We start from the raw sequence: 21,862 nt of genomic DNA on the forward strand, positions 1-21,862 counted from the left end.
CTGATAATCACTCTTGTCTCTCTCTCTCTGACATTTGAGCCCCATCCACACAAAGCAAATCACAGTCAGAATGAGATTATGATGCAATGATCTCGTTGTGAACGTTGCATTATGGCTCAGGCAGTGTATAAGCGGTCCCTCGGCACTTGTGCTTACAGCAATTTGAATTTCTCTGGTAGCTCAGTATGATTTATGGCATATTTCAGACTTTCTCTTCATCAAGGGAGAACACTGTCAAGTTCATGAGAGTTTTGCAACTAAGATAAAGAAGGGAAAGGAGAGCATTTGGAATAAACAGGAATTTGTGGTTTGTTATAATTTTAGATTTTAAAACTGAATTGGTTGCAAAATTATCTTTGACAGTTATATTCAATATCGTCTTGTGTACCGAATAAAAAAACCAATAGTGTTTACTAATGAATTGTCCATGGACTAATTCAGCCTTCAATTCACATGCAAAACACCTGTTTGAAGGATAAGTGTTAAGGCTTTAGTATTAATAGCAGAATAGATCTTCAACAGGGATTCGTGTACAATTCTGCTGTTTATCTTTTTGAAAATGCTGTTCTGGCAAACAGGTGGTTTCTTATACCTGCCGTATTTCATTTCCTCAGGCACAGCTGTGTTAGAAAATGTTTGATTTTATGAACCACATGCCAGACTTGGCAATATTTTTATAATGGGCAGGAAAAAGCAAATTGTATTGCTTCATTTATTTTTTCTATACCAGCAATGTAAATTTTCAGATTTAATATTACATGCTTTTTTCATAGTCAACTTTTGTAATATAAGCAGCTATTTCTCCAGAAATATGGACAATGGTATGAATTCATCTCTAAATTCACATGCAAAATAAAACACTGCTGATGAAAGCTTTTTTTTGCCTCCTTTTTATTATTATTCATAAAATTCCCTAGGTATGCATGGTGTTTTATAGAGCATATAAAAAGACAAGGTTCCTGCCACAAAGGGTTTATAGTATAATCCAAGGAACATACTATGTAAAACAGCTCAGATACAGAGAATACATATTATTTGAGGGACAATCATATGAGGATGAATAAAAAGGTATTAAACAAGGATATAACATCACAAAAGATATTTTTGTTGTTATAATTTTAGGGGAATTTGTTAGGCAAGGGTAAGAATATGGAAAGTGATACATAATAAAGTTGATAGGATACCGATCCAAATTTTATTTTACATTCTCCATAGTGTTATGAGTTATGGCCAGAGAAATCTCAATGCTATATACATATTATGCTCCTGAAATGCTGTAGTAGAATCCTTTCTCCTCACTCCATAATATGGAGGTTGAGTGACTTAAAAATATCAATTCCTTATGTTATTTTATATTATACAATAATGTAATTATATAAACTGAGAACATTCCATTCCAAACTGCTGTAATCTAGCAAATTAATACAATAAGACACAAAAAGTTTATGTCATCAAGGTCAACAAAATGGATGCTGGTAAAACTAAACTAGAACTCAAATTTCCAGATTTCTAATTTAATGTTCTTAAAAAAAGATTGAACTTTGTTTTCCTTATCTAATAATCTGGAGTAAACACCAAAGTGGGAATCCAAACGGTAGACCCTGCCATCATTACACGACCTTAAAAGTCACATAATGTCAAGCAAAAAACGATCTTCTCTGGGATTCAGGTTACTCATCTGTAAAGTGGAAATGCCAACAACAGTAACGTTTTATGTTCCAGATTAAATGAAAAGAATAAGTAAATGTAGACGTGCACTGCACAAGAAAATGAGATTAAACACCTTACCTAGTAAAACTCGAATGCTGACACTGACCAAAATGCAGCTTAAAGTGAAGGAAATATTCTATTGGAAAAGCATCTAGAGGAATTCCATGAATAAGAGAGTCTGTAGTAACAAAAATAATGTATACAAAAGCATTCCTGCCTAGTGAGTACTCATTCATTAAGCATTCATTCCGGACTATTTGTTGAATAACCAGGTACTGGCAGTACATGCCAGTCAGTGTGGCCAGGCCTGCCCTGCCCTCGGCAAGCTGATGGTCTCATGAAGGACAGTGGTCATGAAGCAAACAGGCTTGCAAATGAAGATGTTATTATAAACTGTGCAAAGCGCAACAGACAGAACAGGGTCATATAGGATGGAGCAGAGTTGAAGAACTGATTTTAACTTCAGCATTCAAGGAAAGACATTTAAGCAGAGACTGAAAAATGAGTAGGAATTCCAAAATTCAAGAACAAAGAGAACAGAGATCCACTGGCCAGTTTTTAAGAAGATCTGCGGGAAGAAAGGATGTAGTCTGTTTGAGAAACTGGAGATATGCCAGCGAGGCAGGAAGAATGAAAAGGGGAAGAATAACCCCGGATTTCTGAGAGAGGAGGTGAGGTGCATTCCACATTATGCAGGGTCTTTGCAGGCTATGTTAAGGAAGTTGAATTTTATTATCAGTGCAATGAAAAGCCATTGAAAGATTTTTAAAAAGGAAATCTTACGAATGAATTTATGGCTCACAACCATCACTGTAGCTGTTGTAAGGTGGGAGGATTTAAAAAGACAAAGAATGAAAACAGGAAATCTGGTTAAGGTTACTGCAGTGGCCAATGTGGGGAGTGCTGATAATCTGAGTTACCGCATTGGCAATCGATGCAGTGCAAAGAGGAATATGAATCCTAGATATGGTTTGGAGGAAGAATAAACAGATTACACATGTTAAGGATGAAACCTAATTTTCTAGATTCACTGTCTGAGGTTGTTGTGGGCTTTTGTTGTCATTGTTTTTGAGAGAAGGTCTCCCTCTGTCACCCAGGCTGGAGTGGAGGGGTGTGATCATGGCTCACTCCTGCAACCTCGACCTCCTGGGCTCACGCAATTCTACCTCAGCCTCCCGAGTTGCTGGTACCACAGGTGTGTGCCACCATGCAGCTAATTTTTGTATTTTTTGTAGAGATGGGGTTTCACCATGTTGCCCAGGCTGGGCTTCTGTCTTGACTTCCAAAAAGTACTGGGATTACAGATATGAGCCACCATGCCCAGCCTCTGAGTTTGTTTGGTTGTTTACATGTTTGCTTGTTTTCTTAAAGATTGCTATGTACTGAGCTTAAGAAAGACTGACCAAAGTCAAAGTCCATGCAGAGGCATAAGATTGTATTTATTTATAATCCATTTTGCCTGGAACTATATGAAGGTTCATGTTATGCATCTTTTAATGAAGAGAGTGGTTTAAATTATCATGGAGGGGAGAGTATATTACCACTAACTATAGAATTTAACCATTGGATTGCATAATTTTATGCAGAATGAAAATGAAAATTCCATTGGTTTTGTCAATCCAGAGTTCATGGGTGGTTGATCTGCTTTCATACACATTAATCCAATAAATATTATTATTCTGCAAGAGTAATTTCAAGAGAATGGATGTAGGAATGGATAACACAGAAACTATTTAAAGAAACCTGAGAAACAGCTTAACTTGATATAATGTCCAAGAAATTATGCATATGGAGAAGAAATCTAAATTTCAGTTACTATTCAACACACATATATGATGGGGAAAAGTGACACCAAGGCTAAGGATAAACATTAAGACATCATTAATATAAATATGCCACAACTAAGTCAGCTCATGCCTGGCAGAGGTTTGTGCCATAATCCTAGCACTTTGGGAGGCCAAGGCAGGAGGATCACTTGAGCCCAGAGGTCCCAGATCAGCCTGGGGAACATAGTGAGACTCCATCTCTACAAAAAATAAAAACATTAGCCAGTCATGATGGTGCATGCCTGTAGTCCCAGCTACTCTGGAGACTAAGGTAGGAGGATTGCTTGAGCTCAGCAGGTCAAAGTTGTAGTGAGCCGTGATTGCACCACTGCACTCCAGCCTGGGTGACAAACTAAAATCCTGTCTCAAAAAAAAAAAAAAAAAAAAAAAAGTCACAAATGTAACAAAATCCTCTCCAAATAGAAGAAATAATTTGATCTATCAGTTATTTTTTTTAAAAAAGATAACTAAGTCTTCTGAAGATAATGTATAAAGTAAGGTATCTGTTTCTAACTAAAATCACATAACATAAATCACAAAAGTAAATGTAAAAATTTCCATACTTATATCCTAGAAAATAATCAAAATTTGTATTTTAAGATTATCCCATATTCGTGGTAAACCTAAAGAAGCTGTAAAACTTAAACTATAAAAGCTTATATTCTTTTGTTGTAGGCCTACATGTAAAGAAGTCATTATTTAATTTTAAAGTGTAAATAAAATACAACTTCTATTTAAAAGTGTCAAAATTCAATTCATAAGTATAGAAATAATTTAAACCATTTTTTAGGCGTTATTTTATCTATCAATAGTAATTAACACAGTCTTAATCTGGCTAATGTTAATGACCACTGTTCTTCCGTAAATCCCAGTTAAACCAAGCTTATTAAGGGCTAATTAAAGGAAGCCTTATGTGCACTGAATAAAGTAATGTCTGTGTTTAGAGCTGGAGTACATATTTTGTCTGATAACATAAAATGGGACAAAACTTTTCAATTAAAAGTTTACTGGCTGATTATTGATTTATTTTAAAAATGTGCAAATGAAATAACCGACAACTTTACTCTTCCTGTGTCCCTGTACTTTTTAAAAAGTGTAGCAATATAATCTGAATCTTGTAGCATATTTCCTGAGTTTGACACAGGCTCAGAAACTGCAGTCAATAATCCATAAGACACACTTTGGATATAAATATTCAGTCATGATCAACTAATGAAGATCTTGGATAAGAAATGAATGTTGAGGGCATGTAGAGGAGACAATATTCTATATGGTTTGAACTAATGTTGAAACTGTGGGAATACTGGAAAGTCTTAGCTTTTTAGAAGAGATCTATGAATGTGCATGTGTGTGTGTATGTGCACACACACATACTATTTTTTTATTTTTTTACTTCTATTATTATTTTACCTTTTATTTTCTTCTATTATTTTACTTCTATTTTCTACTTCAGAAATTTTAGAATAGTGCTTGCAGTGTATCAGGCAGTGTTCAGAGAACTAATTTGACCCAAATAATTCCCAAAGATCCCTAAGTAATATTTTACATTGTTATACCTATTATACAGATGAGGAAACTGAGATTCATAGAGGCTAAGTAAGGAGGCAAAAATGTCCTAACAATGGCAAAAAAAAAAAAAAGTCATGTTTTACACCCAAACCATGCAGCACCAGATTTTGTATTTTTAATGCTGAACCACAAAGGTTCTGTTGTTTCCCAATTTGCACTTCCCTGTTTTGGCTCTCTCTCCGCCCTCTTACTTCCAAAGATTCCTTTGGGGAGACCAGAGGCAGATATTACAGAGTATTAACAAACTGGAGCTGTGTGAGGATGAACAGAAAAGGAAATGATGCAGGCATGAACAGCTGGAGGCATGAAGGATAGGTATGTGTGCATCTTGGAATTTGGGGCCAAAGCTGTCTATACCAGGACAGTATTCTGGCCTAAGAAATGAAAATTATGTCCAATCGCATTACGTGCAGGAGTTTTCGCTTATTTTGTTTTTCTCTAAATGAGAAAAGAAGGTCAGGTGTGGTGGCTCATGTCAGTAATCCCAACAAGTTTGGAGGCCAAGAGGGAAGGATTATTTGAGGCCAGGAGTTCCAGGCTAACCTGGGCAACAATGTCTCTACTAAAAAAGAAAAATAGCCAGGTGTGGTGGCATATACCTGTAGTCTTAGTTACTTGGGAGGCTGAGGGAGGAGGATCATGTAAGTCCAGGGGTTGAGGCTGCAGTGAGCTATGGCTCCTGCTACTGCACTCTAGCCTGGATGACAGAGTGAGACCCTGTCTCTAAAATCAACAAATGAGAAAAGACGCATTGAGTTCAGAATAGTGTAAAAGTGGGAATATCTATATATATGTAGAGAGGGAGAGAAAGAGAGAGAATTATGACATTTAAATATTTGTTTCTAGTGCAGTTTTAGCGTTCAATTTTTTTTATTTTTTTTTATTTTTTTTTGATGCAGTTTCACTCTTGTCGCCCAGGCTGGAGTGCAATGGCGTGATCTTGGCTCACTGCAACCTCTGCCTCCGAGGTTCAAGCAATTCTCCCGCCTTAGCCTCCCGAGTAGCTGGGATTACAGGTGCCCACCACCAGGCCCAGCTAATTTTTCGTAATTTTATTAGAGATGGGGTTTCACCATGTTGGCCAGGCTGGTCTTGAACTCCAGACCTCAGGTGATCCACCCACCTCGGCTTCCCAAAGTGCTGGGATTACAGGCGTGAGCCACATGCCCGGTGGGTTCAAATTTTTTTTTACAAAACGTGTGAATTTGGTATTGAGGGACATTTGCATGCAGACCTGTTTCCTAGAACTCACACGGGATTACAGATTGTTTTGACAAATTAGGGAATACTGTCTACTGGATGACTTCCTTACCTGTTTCTATCAATTTATTTCTTTTTTACTCATTGTTTTTGTCACCTTTATTTCTCAACATTCGTGATTTACAGCCAACTAATCAGAATTCCTAGTTATTGACTAAATGTAATACTGCCTGCACTGCATGAGTTTATCATACAGAAATTTCAGACCACAAATCACTCCAGCTTCCTGGAGGAATAAGGAGATGTTATACAATTATGCTACAGTCTTCATCTCAGAAAACAAGTGCTTATGAATAAGTGATTCATTCTGGCGGATCATACTTTGAAATATCACATGATTGCCCTGAATCACACCTGTGAAAAAGCAAATAGGCTAACCAAAGACCTGGAAGAATAAAATAGTTAAACAACATTTACAACTCCTCTAAGACCTCTTTCAAAGAAACACCACATTACAACATTAATATTAGAAAGTAGAGATCTAAATAAAGCTTGTAGATTCATTTTCTGTGTGAATTGACCTCTTTTCACTCACGGACGTAGACTTGGCATCAATCATGGGGCTATATATTCAAAAGCAATCAATAAAAAAAAGTACAGGAACTGACAAACAACTAGTCAACAGAATTATTTTTTAAAAAATACTTAGCAGTAGCCTTTAAAATAATTTCTGCATTCAATGTTACTTGCATTTTGGTCTGCTCACTTGTTAAAATGAAATGGATGTCATATCCATTAACGTTTTAGCTGCCTGTGGAAATTTTTCACACCTACAGTCAACCATAAGTGACTATGATGTTCATATATCTAAAATGCATCCTCTTTTTGTCAGCTTTACTAAACAAGGTTTGGAAGGCCAATACATTTAAAAAGAAGGAGGAAATAAAATATGGAATTTCACAAAATATAAAGATATACCCTTTGCTCATCCATAACTTTCTTGTTCGGAGTTTTTTCCTGGTTGGAAAAAGGGAAGCCACTTATTATATTGAAGTGATCATTTTGAGAATTTATGTCTTTAAAAAGATAACATCTGTGTGTGGGGTTCAATATCAACATGGATTAAGCCAATTATAGGACACATCTTTCTTAGTTGATAGAAAAACTCAGAAACTGCTGAGTTATGCTTTGTGGTAAACATTTTGGAATGTTGCCAAAGCTGTTATAAACATTTCTGAGCTCACTATTCCAGGGAACTCTTTTAAAAATCAATTAGAAGTTAAAGTCTTTCCATGCTAGTGTTTTAAAATGTCAAGCTTGTATTACTTTTTCCTTGTGCATCAATGGCAATATTTCAAAACCTGCATATTAAATTGATTATATTCTATAATTAAGCTATTAAACAAAATAGAATGTGCAAGTGTACTAAAATTCACACTACAGCAGAATTCGTTTTTTTTTTTTTTAAGAAAAATAAACCCAATTACATAAAAACTGGGGAAGGCACGAGGTAAAAATAACTTGTGAATGTCTGTTCAGATTTTATTTTAAGAGCATATTCAAGTATAATTATTGATTTTGAAAAATACTTTTTAACATTACAGGTCAATGGGTTAAAATAATAAATACTTTATTGATGTTTCCTGAGTCAGGAATTTTAGAAAGTATTCTAGGGACAATGGCAGAGGATCAATTATGTGTCTAAATTTACAAAACCAAGGTCTATTCAATAATTTACTGCACTTAAGATTGCAATGTATTTATATTTAAAATATATTAGAAGAATGCACATGAATCCCTTATATTTAATTTTTTTTGCATAGGTATGAATACATACTTAAATGTTTCCTATAAAGGCTATATTTTCAAACCTTTTAAAGGTAGTGCTTCCACAACTGTATGCACTAAAAATAATCTAATTGTGTTATATATATATATACACATAGATGGTGACATATAAATTTATATATTTTTTTAAAAGTGAGTTTTAAATCTGTAACTATAAAAAAGCATGCTCACTTACTCTACAAATGAACCACAAATGTACTGTAGAGAGCAAAGGATTAAAATTCCTCATGTATGTGTAACAAACACATTGATATTAATTGGTTTGTCCTTTCAAGTTATGTTTATCTCTTCATTTCCATCACAGTTTCAAAGGTCACTCTGTTCCATTTATAAATCCAATATGACAGAGATTAGTAAAAGCAAAAAGCAACAACTAAATGAGTACATCATCATGCAATCACACATCTCACAATTCATTTATCCAATTAATAAAAAATACCATCAACTGCTTCATGGTGGGTTTTTTCAAAGCATCAAATGGTTCATGTCAAGATAACTTAATCGTCAACATTTAGGTTCAACAGTATTGTAAATGTAGGAAATTGAAATTGCACTTCAGTGAAAAGACAGTAAATATGTCTACATTTTCCCAAAACAAAATAATTAAGAAAACAGATTACAAAAATGAATATGTTCAGTAAATTCAGTTTATATTTGTATTAAGTTAAAGAGAGATTCTTGGAAGCTGAAATGTAGGAAGAACTCAATTATGTGGTTTGTGTATGAGTGTCAAGCTAAGTTATGTAATTGCTAAGGTCATATATTATCAAGTAAAAGATTCTAAACAATAGAAAACAGTGCCAATATGTACTAATAGAAATAAGAAATTGTATAATATTGATGCTCATTTTGATATATGTATTTTAATAGATTCTAGACAATGATTTTTTCTCTTGATGTAGACATAGGTTTGGACAGTGGTAGATACATAAAAGCACAAGAAAAAACTAAACGTGTGTGTTTTTAAAACTGGTAACTCTAGGAAGCTGAGATGTAGATTGCTAAAGAAGATCATTTACAAACTAATTTACAAACTAATTTGACCACCTCAATAAGATTTTTAACTTTAATATTTTTATATAAAGTGAATATCAGACTTATATTATCTGATAGAACCATTGTTTCAATAAGGCCCTTTCCAAAAATGTAGTTAGGACATGCAAATGTGAAGTATAAGCAAGGAAAAACAGAAAGATACAAGCAAAAACAAGATAATCTAGAAGTCCTTGTGACACAAGTCCAGCACTTAAATTATAGAGAGATGAAGAAACACTCAACTACTTCCCAAAAGCAGACTAAAACACATAGAACTGATTAACAAATTATTTATAAATAATAAAGACTATTTCTCCCAAAGACGAACATGAGTAAAATGAAAACTACTGAAATTGATTTTGAAAATCTTTTTTTTTTTTTCCCCTCAGCTCTATTATATGAATCTGTCTCCTGAACATTTTAGGGTCATAGAACCTGAAGGCAGAAGAATATTTCTAAGGCCACTGGATTTTCAAGTAGGCTCATCACTCAGATGGCATACTGCCTGAGTATAAATTATTAATCACCACATTATATTAAATAATGTCATAACACTTGTACATTTGTTTATTAATTTACATATACTTATATAATTTTGTGTGTTTGGTGTGATGGTTTGAACTTCAGCTATCATTTTAAGTTAAACATACTTTCTGGAAAAAATCTAAATAAAGATGCAAATATTAAATGTATTATGAGGATGGTGATGTTTTTCCCGGATATCCTAAAATGTAATATCTTCCAGTATGAAACATATATTTTCTACAAAGATCATAAACTACACTGATGTAGAGGTAAAATCATAGATGAATTATTTTTTTTTTTGAAGTTTTACTTAGAAAAGTGAAAAACTTTCCTGAGAATTGCTGAAATGCTGCAATTATATATGAGCTCAATTGATAAAAAGACTTAAATATGTGCCATAAAGCCATGCACAAGGTGGTTAAAAATGCAAAGTTCACATTTACTTATATTTTTTTTAACTTTTAAACACACATATGTTATCTGTGTGCATATATATGTTGTATATATTACATATATAATGTATATAACTGGACACACAAACACACACACACACTTCTTCTTTGTTGCTATGCAGCTATTACTCCCAGCCTACAAATGACCCCAAGGAAGTAAGTACACTACACTTTTTGGCCGAACAATTTATCAACAGCTTGAAGTGACAGAAATGGTGATTCAATCCTGCATCCCCACATATCAGATATAGGCCACATTCTTTAGTCTGCAGAATCAGAAAGGGAAAAAGTCCCTGTCGCATTTGCCCTTTCATAGAGATGGAAATATTATTAGAAAGGACATAAACAGACTAATTAAATCACAGCAGTATGGCTGGGGTGACAGCTGGTACAGCGTGTGACTGAGAAGATCCATATCTGTGAGCAGGAGGTACTTCACTTCCAATCCATTCGCTATTAGGTGCTTTCAAGCTTGCTGTGCAGACATTAAATAATAACATATCATTTCCAAGACTAAAACGATGTAAAGAAATAAAAAAGGCTTTCTAACCAAGAAATCTTTTGTGCAACATAGAAAAAAAATCATTTGCCACTCAGTTCTGCTTTTGAGATAAAGATGTAATAATGCCATTACCTTTCATCAGCAGGATCCTTGAAAATCAACACTCTTTGCTTATCATGCTGTGAAATACAAATAGAGCTAAAGGCATGGTCTGCGAGGCACTGCTGCAGCGATATTAACTAACAGATCTGCCCTTTGTGAAGGAAACCGTATCCGTTTCATTAGTGCAGACTCTAATTCAAAACTGTTGAAAATGAACTGCACATACTGTTTTAATAACAACATTCCTAATCATTATCAAACTGGTAATTCTCTCAGCACTGAATGCAAGGGTCTGTGTTTCCATTATGACCTGCTGTTAAAGAAAACCATATTTAAATCCTCCATTCTTTCCTATCTTCCAAATTATCTGGGTACATTTAGGGGGGATGGGGCATAAAGAGCATGAAAACTATGTGTGCTACATTATTTCATCTTAAGTAAATTGACATTTTTAGACATTTATGTCAACTACTATATTATTTATTTATTATCGTTTAGTTCCACTATTTTGTATTAGATTTGACATGTCATGATTCATACAAATAGTTTTGTATAATTTGGGAATATTTGTACAATTGAGAGATGAATCACAGTCACATAAATGTGAAATACTAGGTCTGGTCACAGGTACATTGGGCTCAGAGTTATAAGCTTGTGTGCACACGCTCAAAACAATATTGGACCACAAACACCCTAGTAAAATCTCTAAAAATATATTTTTAGTATCAAGACATTATGAGATATTTAAAAATATGTATTAGCAAACATGATATTTGATACAATACAAAGTTAAATATTTATTTTAATCCTTCATCAATCATATGAAGTTCAAATATAAAACAACTGAATATCAGATTAATGAAGAAAATAAGAGTTGTCTGATCTTAAACAAATTGAATATGACCTGGGGTTATTTTATACTGAAATATTTGATTTCTTTTTACTTTCTTTTTGAACTTTACATAAACAGTATAGCATGTTTTTGCAGTGTGATAATGACCATTTCCAGGACTTTCCTTGATGAAAACATATTCATCCTCCTGGAATGTAATGGAGTCTACCACATAACATATTCATTAGGATACATCCTATATATTCCATATATTTTATAATTACATGGGGATATAGTGTCAAAAATAATCACTTAACTTATAGTTCTTAATATGATATGCCTGAATTAACAGGTTTACTCCGTTATCTAGTCATTAGTTAGAATTAGCAATATTGAAATCAAAACAAAAACATTGCATAGTATTTTTGAATTATGTTCTCCAACTGTCCGTATAAGTAAAAAAAGTTTTCGTGAAGTGGAACAGACATCACAATAAAAAATAAAAATATTATCTACCATCATATAGTTCATATAGGAAACTAGTACATATTATAAATCATACTGTAATGATTTTATTACATATAGAAATGGATTTAAGAATATGCGTTCAAATGTTTCAAAGTGAAAAATGATTTTTTTAATGTAGAAATGTATTTTTCCACAGTTACCTGTTGTCATCATTAATGTTTCTATTCCTTTACATGAACAATAAAGATCAAAAACAAACTATGAGAGAAAATGCAAAATTATGCTATCCAATTTCTAGAAAATAATGAAAAAGAGCTTCATAAAATGATCAGCAATTAATATGTTCATATGCCATTTTAAAATAATCTAATTTTAAGCTATATTTATTTTTTAATATTCATATTTTGTCCACAATAACATAGCAATGTTAACTATTGTTTAGCGTCTTCCAAACTCTAATGAAAAGGATATGTAGAACCAAGGTAGAAAAAGTGGTATCATCCTTTTTTATATTCAAAATAAATATTGTCCACACTTATCCATCATATAATGCTTGCATAATATGTAAATAGATGTTACAGTATACTTAAAGATGCCTTGTTTTGGAACATGTGGTTACTTCTGATTTTTTATTTTAAAAATTACTGTCAAAAATATCTTCTTGCCCTTTATCTTTTATTGTGGTTTCAAAAATCAAAGAATTTTAGAGCCAACAGAGAAATTAGGCAAAATTTCCTTATTTATTAAATAAAAAAGATGAGCAGTTAAGTGACTTATCTAAGTAGCTAAGTTTTTTATTAACTACATTATTACTGGAAGCTAAATCTTCTGACTTATTTTGCTCTCTGCTCCCCTACCTGAGTTTGTGGCTGTGTCTAGAAGGACTTACCTTGGTCACACAATAACATATTCATATTTTCCACAATGACGTTTTGATCATCTTGTATTAAATTAGCTGTTTATCCTTTAGATTTTCACATTACACTCTAATTCAAAGCTGTTGAAAATGAACTGCACATACTGTTTCTATAACAACATTCCTAATCATTATCAAACTGGTAATTCTCTATCTTGTTTAAAACATATAATGAAGAAAAATTGCCATAAACAGTAAATATTTACAAATGCATTAAAATTGATGGAATAGTAGCTTAGTACAGTTTTTGTCTTTTATTATTGGGCTAAGCAATTTTGTGTAAAAATTTCAGGATATGAAGATATCTTTTGCATAGGGGATGATATTAACCATATGGCCTATTCTCAATCAATTGAATTGCAAACCATGGCGGTTCCTATACTTTTAAGAGATGCTTATGTGGTCTTCCATTAAAATAGCCACTAATGGGACATTTGTGAAAATATTTATATTTGAACATACTTTTTTCACCATATGTGAAGCTACAGAGAGCAAATTCAATATAAAACTACTTATATATTAATTGACAGCTATCAGTTCTAAAATATTTCTCATCTCATGTGTCAGAATCTTTCTGAACTTTTAGAGTAGTCTTGTACATGTTTCCACGTTTACAAGACTCTGGCTGTTAATATTGTTGGGTTTTACTCATCAGGCAGGAAGAAGGATCTTAAAAATCATTGTTAGGCAGAAAAACATTTTAGTTACCAAAACAAACAAACAAAAAAAAAAACTTTCTACATTTAATCTGTTAAACAATAGCAAATTTCTTGTGAATCACTGATACTGTAATTGAACTGGAGACATTTTTAGAGCAAGCTTGCTTTGGCTTTTTCACCCTCCGATTTGGAATCTGCTCACAGTACTGCCAGCTTAACCAAAAAGGATTAACTCTCATATCCAACTGAGAACACAGATAATTCTCAGTAATTGGTAAAAAATGAAGATGAATGGGGCTGAGAGATAAGGAGCAATTAGCTCATCAGCAGTTACAGCTGTGCACTCAATCCGGATCCATCTCTTGAGTCTCGGCCCCTTTTAAAGAACCTAAGCAGAATAAGCATAGGACACCCCCTCCCTGAAAAAATTTCTATACCTGCCCATCATTTCTCTAGTCTTCCATTTTATTTCCTTACTATACAAAGACACCTGTCATAGCATGCTATGTAAATTACTACCTCTCTCAGGACCTATGTCTAAAGCCAATCTTCTTTTTAAACTTTTTTTTATAACAGAAACCAAATGACTACTGTAGACACTCTTAAATTCCCTGTCAATCGTTTCATTATAGCAGCATCATCTGTTTGAAAATATAAGCAATTCCCTCATCTAATTATAGGAAGGATTTGAGGTTCATTAACATTGCCAAGGCAGAGAATCCAATGTGCAATTGCAGAGCTCTGCTTGGTGGCCTGTGTTCTCAGTTTCCTTTTATTTGCTTTCTCAAGGTCTCCAAGACTTTTTCCTGAAATCATAAAATTAATCTTTTCCTTCCAAATAGACACATGTGTTAGAAGAAAGGAAATGACTCCAGCATAAACTATTTTGTTTCTGCAAGAATGGTTAAAATTAAAAAAGATAAGAGTAGGGTGAGTTGAAGAAGATAATTTTATCTCTTTATCCGCCTGGCTTTTTTTCCCTTCATATATTTGTTTTGTTTTATTGGTTGAAGAACAGAAGAAGTAAGGAGTGATAAATACTCTTGAAGATCACGGCTTTATTCTCAAACTCAAGTCCTTATTTTTACTTGAAACTTCTACATTCGTGTAACGATTACAAGTTTGAGAAAATGAAAAAAATCATATGTTTCGAGCATGTGAAATGTGTTCAGGTTTGTCGATGAGGGTATTAGTGTACCTTTGCCTATGTTCCACAATGTTCAAAAAGAGAAAATACTAAAGTCTTACAAATACTTCCCTTCCTTAAAGAAATTACAGCAGTTAGAAGGTTATGACTATGGTTTAAACAATGAGATTTTCTTGGGACATCTGTTTTGAGATTACATTTTGAATAGATATGAACTCATTTCCTACTAAGCAAGCAATCTACTATTGTTGATAGCTGTTTACCAGTTCTATGAGTCAGATATTAGCTAGTGGCAAAGGTCCCTCTTAAATCCTCCAAGTATTTTTTAAACTGTATACATAGTGTTTTCCTTAAATAAAATGTTAAGAGAAGTAAAAATGCAGTCTTTTCCTGCCTCTTGGTAAATTATACTCCAGAAAATGCTGCACTTGGGAATAATATTTAATGTATTTATCTTTAAAGAGTTATTTCCTTTGTTGTCATTAGGGAAGGGAGTAAGACACTAGGTTTAGCAAGTATTTAAATAACATAGAAACTATTAAGAGATGCTCACTATGTCAATATTTATATACCATTTAAAAACTAGAAGTAAAATTAAGTTTCCTTTATTTAGATTAAACTGATTGTGATTAATTTAGTATCCTCAAAAGTGTGCATAATGCCAAAAAAAAAGAGGATAAACAGATTAAAACATAGCTATAGATACTATCAAATTGACCTTGAGTTCACCGGTTTTAAATTCCGCCTTTGCAATATCCCAGTCCCAATTTCCAAGCAGCATTTTTTAAGCTGGCTATGTAGATCATTCCTTAAAGCAAAAAAATAGCAATTTATCTGGCCTGTATGTTGTGGAGAGTGTTGCCACTAAAAAGAATCCAGGACATTTTTCCTTCTTATCTGCAATGTAGCTTGTATCAGCCAACCTGTCACAAGATAGTACTTGATATAAACAAGAGATTGCAAAGACATCTCAGTAATCAATATCAGGATGGCTACAGTATGGAAACCCCAACCAGTGCATATCATTTGTCTCAGCATCTATTTCTATGGTCAAATGAAGCATTAATTCAAATCATAAATCTATGGTGATTTAAATCTGGGAATGAGCACCTGCCTGCTTTAATGATTTATTTTGTACATTTCAGTAAGCAGGAGATTTGTCCATATGAACTGACAGGTCACCTTCAGATGCCAAGAGCAGACTGTTTATCACCATGCAGACTAGCATCTCATCTTAGCAAGTAAATATTAAACTAAAAGAATCCAATTGATTGTGGATGAGGGAGAATGGCGACATAGCCATATATTTTACTCAGTGTGTTGATGCCTCACTCGGATCTATCCTCAGGTGCTCACTTCTTCCTAAAGTGATCATTCTGTTGGAAAGATATGAGCTCAAGGTTACCATGTAAAATTGGGATATAAAATAATTATTCAACAGTGTCAAAGCTTTCTTTAAACATCTTTTTCTGGCTAATTTCTAAGGTTCATATTATGAACCAGGAAGGGTTGTGTGATACAAAATTATCCTGTTGTCTTACACAGCAAATCAAACCAAACAAAGCAAAAACAAAATCTGTTATCTGGGGCTTTAAGGATTCATTTACAATCAAGGAAAAACACAATGCTCCTACAAAAAAAAAAAAAAAAAAAGAAAGAAAAGAAAAGCCTAAAATGTTTAACAGAACTTATGAGCTAGATTAGTACAGGAGAAAACAAGAGCCCTGAATTGTCTTCAAAAATGTCACCGGATTTGGGCAAGACTGAGTAGCAACAATACATCATTTAAGTATCACCTCTCTGAACGGTTTCACTACTTCAAAGAGTCAACAGTTGATAGATTCATGAGAGCAGTCTGTATTCTGAAATATAGGCCTTGGAGATTCTTGGGATTCCTTCTAGAATTCATGTGCTTCAGTACCACTTCCTAACCACTTCATGGTAATTGGTTCTCCTGGAGGATTCAGCACATCTTGTTAAGACTGCCTACTTACCTACCCATCTCATCCATAGACTGTATGCCCCTGAGTCCTGGGCCTGTGTTGTGATTATTTTTTGTACTCCTAGAATGAGTTAATATCGAATGTCCTACAAAATCTAAAAGATGTAACAGCTGCCCTGAAATCTCCTTACAGACCTGCAGCTTAGCAAATAACAGCTACCAGAGAGAATAGAAAAGCAGGTGGAAGCAGTTGATGATGGTAAAAAGGAAGAAGGTGATTTCCAGGAGGACAGATTTGAAGAAATAGTAATAATAATAGCAAAAGCAATCCCCAAGCTATGAACCTTACTGATGACCAAACAACTTGATAAGCAGACATTGTAATAAATAATGTGACAAGTATTTTAATTTTCATGATATAAATACTATTATTTATGTCATTTTTTCAGATATGGAGTATTGGGCTCAGAAAGCTTACATACTTTACAAAGTCACAGAGCAAGTCATTACTGAACACTTACCAAGAGACAGGCATTGTGGAGAGAAGATTGTGGCCATCAAAGCTGCAATGCAGGAATTGCTTTGATCTTTGATGCAGCTCAACCCCCACCTTCACCATTGCTTTGTACCTCCCCCACTACCACATCCCTCCTAAAATCACTTTCCTTGATCTCTAGATATATACCTGGGGTGAAAGTCTTCAGGAAGGATAATATTATAAATTGGAAATTCTTAGAGGACAGCAGCATGTGAGAATAGGATGAAAATTACAATGATAACATCTTTTTGCCCAAATCAGCTACAGATATCTAATATAAATGACCTGAATGCCTTAGGAACCAGCAGCAGCAACACTGATACTATGTTAACAGAATCTCAAACTATTAAGACTTTCTAGGAAAATTCAAGTAAATTTCTGTTCCTGGTTCATTTTGGCATTGGATGGGGGGTGTCAAAACTGAAAAGCAGTAACATCTATCAACTGCATACCTTAATGAAAAAAACAAAAGTCATTTATTCCAACTAAAATATAAAAGAAAATTCAAAATGTTTGTTTTTTAAGCCATTGCAATAGCCTATGTACCAAAATAATTAAAGTAAGCTACAATTTGGTTAGTAGGCAAATTTTGTCATGTACTATCAAATATGAAAAATATGTTTATGCTTAATTATGAACCATGTTCTCTTTATCTTATGCCTGTTGATTTCTCCAAAGTCAACTTCTGCTCTGGAAAATTCAAACAGAGATACCATGTTTTAATGTGTTTTGCTTTAAATGTTGTTAAATTGTCTATTTTAAGAATCCCTTCTCATAAAACCAACTATTAAGAACAGTCTGCTTGAACAGTCTCATCTTCTAAAATTTTGAAAACAATCCAGATTGTTTTGTAATAATAGCCATAATGTACAAGTGGCTAATTACTTGTTTTAAAAAGTGACCAACAGGGCCCCATTTTATCAGTCTAGTAAAAGGCTTTTACTTTAAAGTAATAGTTCTAAAAACAGACTTACAATTCTTGCATTTTACTTCAATTCTGTTTTAATTTTTAAATGTCTAAATATAGGTGTGTAAACCATGCCCAAAACAATCCTCTTCCCTCCCCATCTTCCCTCCAGGAGCATTACAAACATAAGCACAGATATTATCCTTACTCCTCTGCAGTTGTAGGGCCATCTCTTTTGTCTCTCTTCCATGTTTTCATCCTTCTAAGAACTCACACTCACACCTACTCTCCATTCAAACCCACTACTGCTAGTCCTTTGCAATTTCCCTTATGTAGTTCTGCTGAAAAGATGCATTTTTCCCTTTTTACATTACAAAAGGTGCCTTTTAGCATCACTGAAACAGTATTTTGTGTTTTGTCTATATATTTTACTCTAATATTCATGTCTGTGTATGTTTCCAGATAGCTGTTGTGAAAATGATTGTCACTAAAATCCACAGTATTCCTTTATATACCCTTAACTATGTCTTTGTCTTAATAGACTGAAAGTAGAGAGCTGACAATTAACTTAAGAAACAATCTATGAAAATGCTGCATGAAAAAGAGAATTTAATTGAATGGCCGTGAGTTATTAGGGTCTTCATAAATATACATTGGCTATAGTATCTTGCATACATCTTGTAGTACCCAAATTTCTCTTGTTAATTACATTTTGAGCATGATCTCTTCATTTGAAAGAGAAGCAATACAGTGCAATAGCAGAAAAAAATGTTTTGCCGCATCAACATCCAGATGCTAAGGATTTCATTAATAAAAATATTAACCCATATTTGAAGTTGTGTTTGACAAAATGAATTACCCAAATGGATAGTTGGCACAGGTAAAACTGTTCCTTTTGGTTTGACAGTGACAGTTAACTTTTCATCTTTCTCCATATGGTAGGAAAGAAAAAAAAATCAAGAAATTAAAATTGTATTTTTTAAATGAGAGACATTGATAACCATTATCTATAAAAAGAATTAATCATCAACATAATCTGTATTCCAAGAGGGCTAAGTTTGTGTCTTTTGTTGCCAATGGTAGTAAGTTTCTTACTTAATAACAAATGGATTAAAAGAATAGAAAAGTAAAGTGTAGGGTTTCATTTGTACATATTTCTCTGTCACCTTAGCTGCTCTCAATGTTTTAGAATTCTCTTGATTAAACTTTGCATTATGAAAGATGATAGCTGAATGCTTTTAGAAGTTGCAGACATAAAGTTGATCCTATAATTAAAAATAATGTTGCTAATTATTCCTTTAGAATGAACAATTATCATTAGTTGTTAGAGGCAAAATGGTATCCTCAAACATACACTGTTTTCAAGCTAAAAGTGTCAACTTTTTGAATGGGTAGCCAACAGTTTTGTTCTGGAAAAGCCAGTACTGCAATTCGGTAGCAAAGTGATCACAATAAGTTTCAGTGAACATAAAACTTACCAACACTTGAATTCATATCCCCGTTTTCAGAGTCTGCTCCATGTTGGTTATTACTGGCATGATAGTTGCTCATGGCTTCTAATTTGATTTTTTTCACCTTCATTGCTTCGGCAATAGCTGCATTGGTAGCAGCAGCAGCTGCTGCAGCTGCTGCTGTCAGACCTTAAAAGAATAAATTAAAAATGAGGTAATTCGAATTCCGATTTTTCATTTAATAGTTCCTGTACTTGCTATAACAAACATACCAACATTTATTAGAGTATCTGATTCCTTTATGTAACACTTTGATAATTTATACTCATTCCCAACTAGACAATGAAACAACATTGATATAAGGAGAGAGAGTGATTGCTACAGTCCAAAATTAAATATTAACAGAAACAAAATTCACAGATAGAAGGCTAATAGTGGAAATGCAGCCACAGTTATTTCTTAAAGAAACCAATCTACCAATCTAAATATGTCCTTTCCTGCTTAAAATCCCCCGTAGCTGCCTACACGGAGGGAAAAATCTGAACTGTTAACTGAGTTCACAAGTCCTTTCACAAAGGCGTGTAAACCTACTTCCTCACCCAGTTTGTTTGTTGTCATCCACACCCTGGCTATGTCACACATGTCACGATTACCCATACATGCCCTGCCTCTTCAAGCCTGTGCTTTCACACATGCCATTCCCTTTTGCCTGGAACCTTCTTGCCCTATGACAGACATTTCCTTGACTTCTCATCCTCCTGAAGAAAGCTACTCATTAGAAGTCTTCCCATTCCATGGCCGCCAGCTGCCTGGATGCCTGGTCTGTTCTTCTCCCCCTGGCCCATGTTGATACCTGTGCTGCTGTTATAGGACATGCCACACTGCACTGGAATGGTCCGTTGGGACACCTGTTTTCCTCCCTAGATCGTGAACTACTCAATGGCAGGAACCGTGTGTTGCTACACAGCTTGGTATTCCCAGTGTTCAAGGTGTCCAAAAATACAATATAATATAATGAAAGCTAACACTTAGCTACTAGTTATGAAATTTAAGTGCTGATTTAAGTGACACAAAAGTAACTTAATCATCTTAATAACCCTCTGTGATTGATCACTATTATCCTTACTTGAAAGATTAGAAAACCATGGCACACGATTTAAAACAGCACACTCTGGCCTCAGAGTTGACACTTTTAACCACTATGCCAAGGAAATCTGTCCAGAATAGTTCATCTTCATCCATCCAGAGAACAGGGGGTAGGGGCAGACATTAAATTAGAAATAGAGTTTGAGCCGGGTGCAGTAGCTCATGCCTGTAATCCCAGCACTTTGGGAGGCAGAGACAGGCAGATCCCTTGAGCCCAGGAGTTTGAGACAAACCTGGGTAACAGGATAAAACCCCCTCTCTACAAAAAATACAAAAAGTAGTTGGGCATGCTGGCCTGTGCCTGTAGCTCCAGCTACTCAGGAGACTGAGGTGAGAAGATCAATTGAGCCTGAGAAGCTGAGGCTGCAGTAAGCTGTGAGCACACTTGGGTGGCAGAGTGAGACTCTGTCCCAAAAAAAGAGAAGAAAGAAAGGAAGGGAAAAGAAAAGGAAGGAAAAGAAAAACAAAAAGAACAAAAAGAAAAGAAACAGAGTTTGAGACAAGATCTTGAAGACCAGAATTAAGACCATGCTGCTCTGACTTTACATATTTATAGAGAGAGATAATAAGCAGAGGTTTTTGAGCAGGGGAGTGGTTTGTCTTGCTTAAATGTGTGAACTTTTGCCAAGTCAGTTCACTTCAGGCTGACGTCCCTCATCTGCAAAATGACAGACACTGGAATGTATAAATGATCTCTCCTAATTCTAAAACTTTAAGTCTACGAGAAGATAAATATCCCCACCCCCACCCATATATATTTTTTTTTACTGTGGCTGCTTTAGTATTTCTGACTACAGTGCTCCAGCCGTTTGAATTTATCTGTGTGATTTATTTCCACTCCCAGCTGGTGGATTAGAGCCTGAGCACCGCTCTCCTCCTTTTCCTCCCCGCTAATCATCACTTCTAGTTACTCTAGCAAATAAGTTCCTGCCCAAGGAATTATAAGGAAGTATTTTTCTATGAAAATCTCTGTTGGTTTTTTAGAGGTTAGAAGAAGACTTCACCTTTCCTTCAAATCAGACCGAAGAGGCCCTGACAACTTTCACCCCAACGCAACAGGACCTTCAGATTAGGTCTTTACATGAAA

The 21,862-nt window shown here is 34.3% G+C and overlaps 1 protein-coding gene across 3 annotated transcripts in view; it reads right to left on the reverse strand.

Moving 5' to 3' along the window:
- The window catches only part of DACH1 (dachshund family transcription factor 1), a 410,550-nt gene that overhangs the window by 174,139 nt on the left and 214,549 nt on the right, over window positions 1–21,862 (reverse strand). For 2 of the 3 annotated variants that reach the window (XM_025364251.1, XM_025364250.1), the window contains exon 3: window positions 19,657–19,818. The exons of the other annotated variant lie outside the window; for it this stretch is intronic. In XM_025364251.1, the coding sequence (XP_025220036.1) occupies window positions 19,657–19,818 (162 nt within the window). The remainder of the gene's footprint in view (window positions 1–19,656; window positions 19,819–21,862) is intronic. 3 annotated transcript variants of the gene reach the window in all.

The sequence above is a fragment of the Theropithecus gelada genome, chromosome 17 (assembly GCF_003255815.1).
Source record: "Theropithecus gelada isolate Dixy chromosome 17, Tgel_1.0, whole genome shotgun sequence".
Taxonomy (NCBI): Eukaryota; Metazoa; Chordata; class Mammalia; order Primates; family Cercopithecidae; genus Theropithecus; species Theropithecus gelada.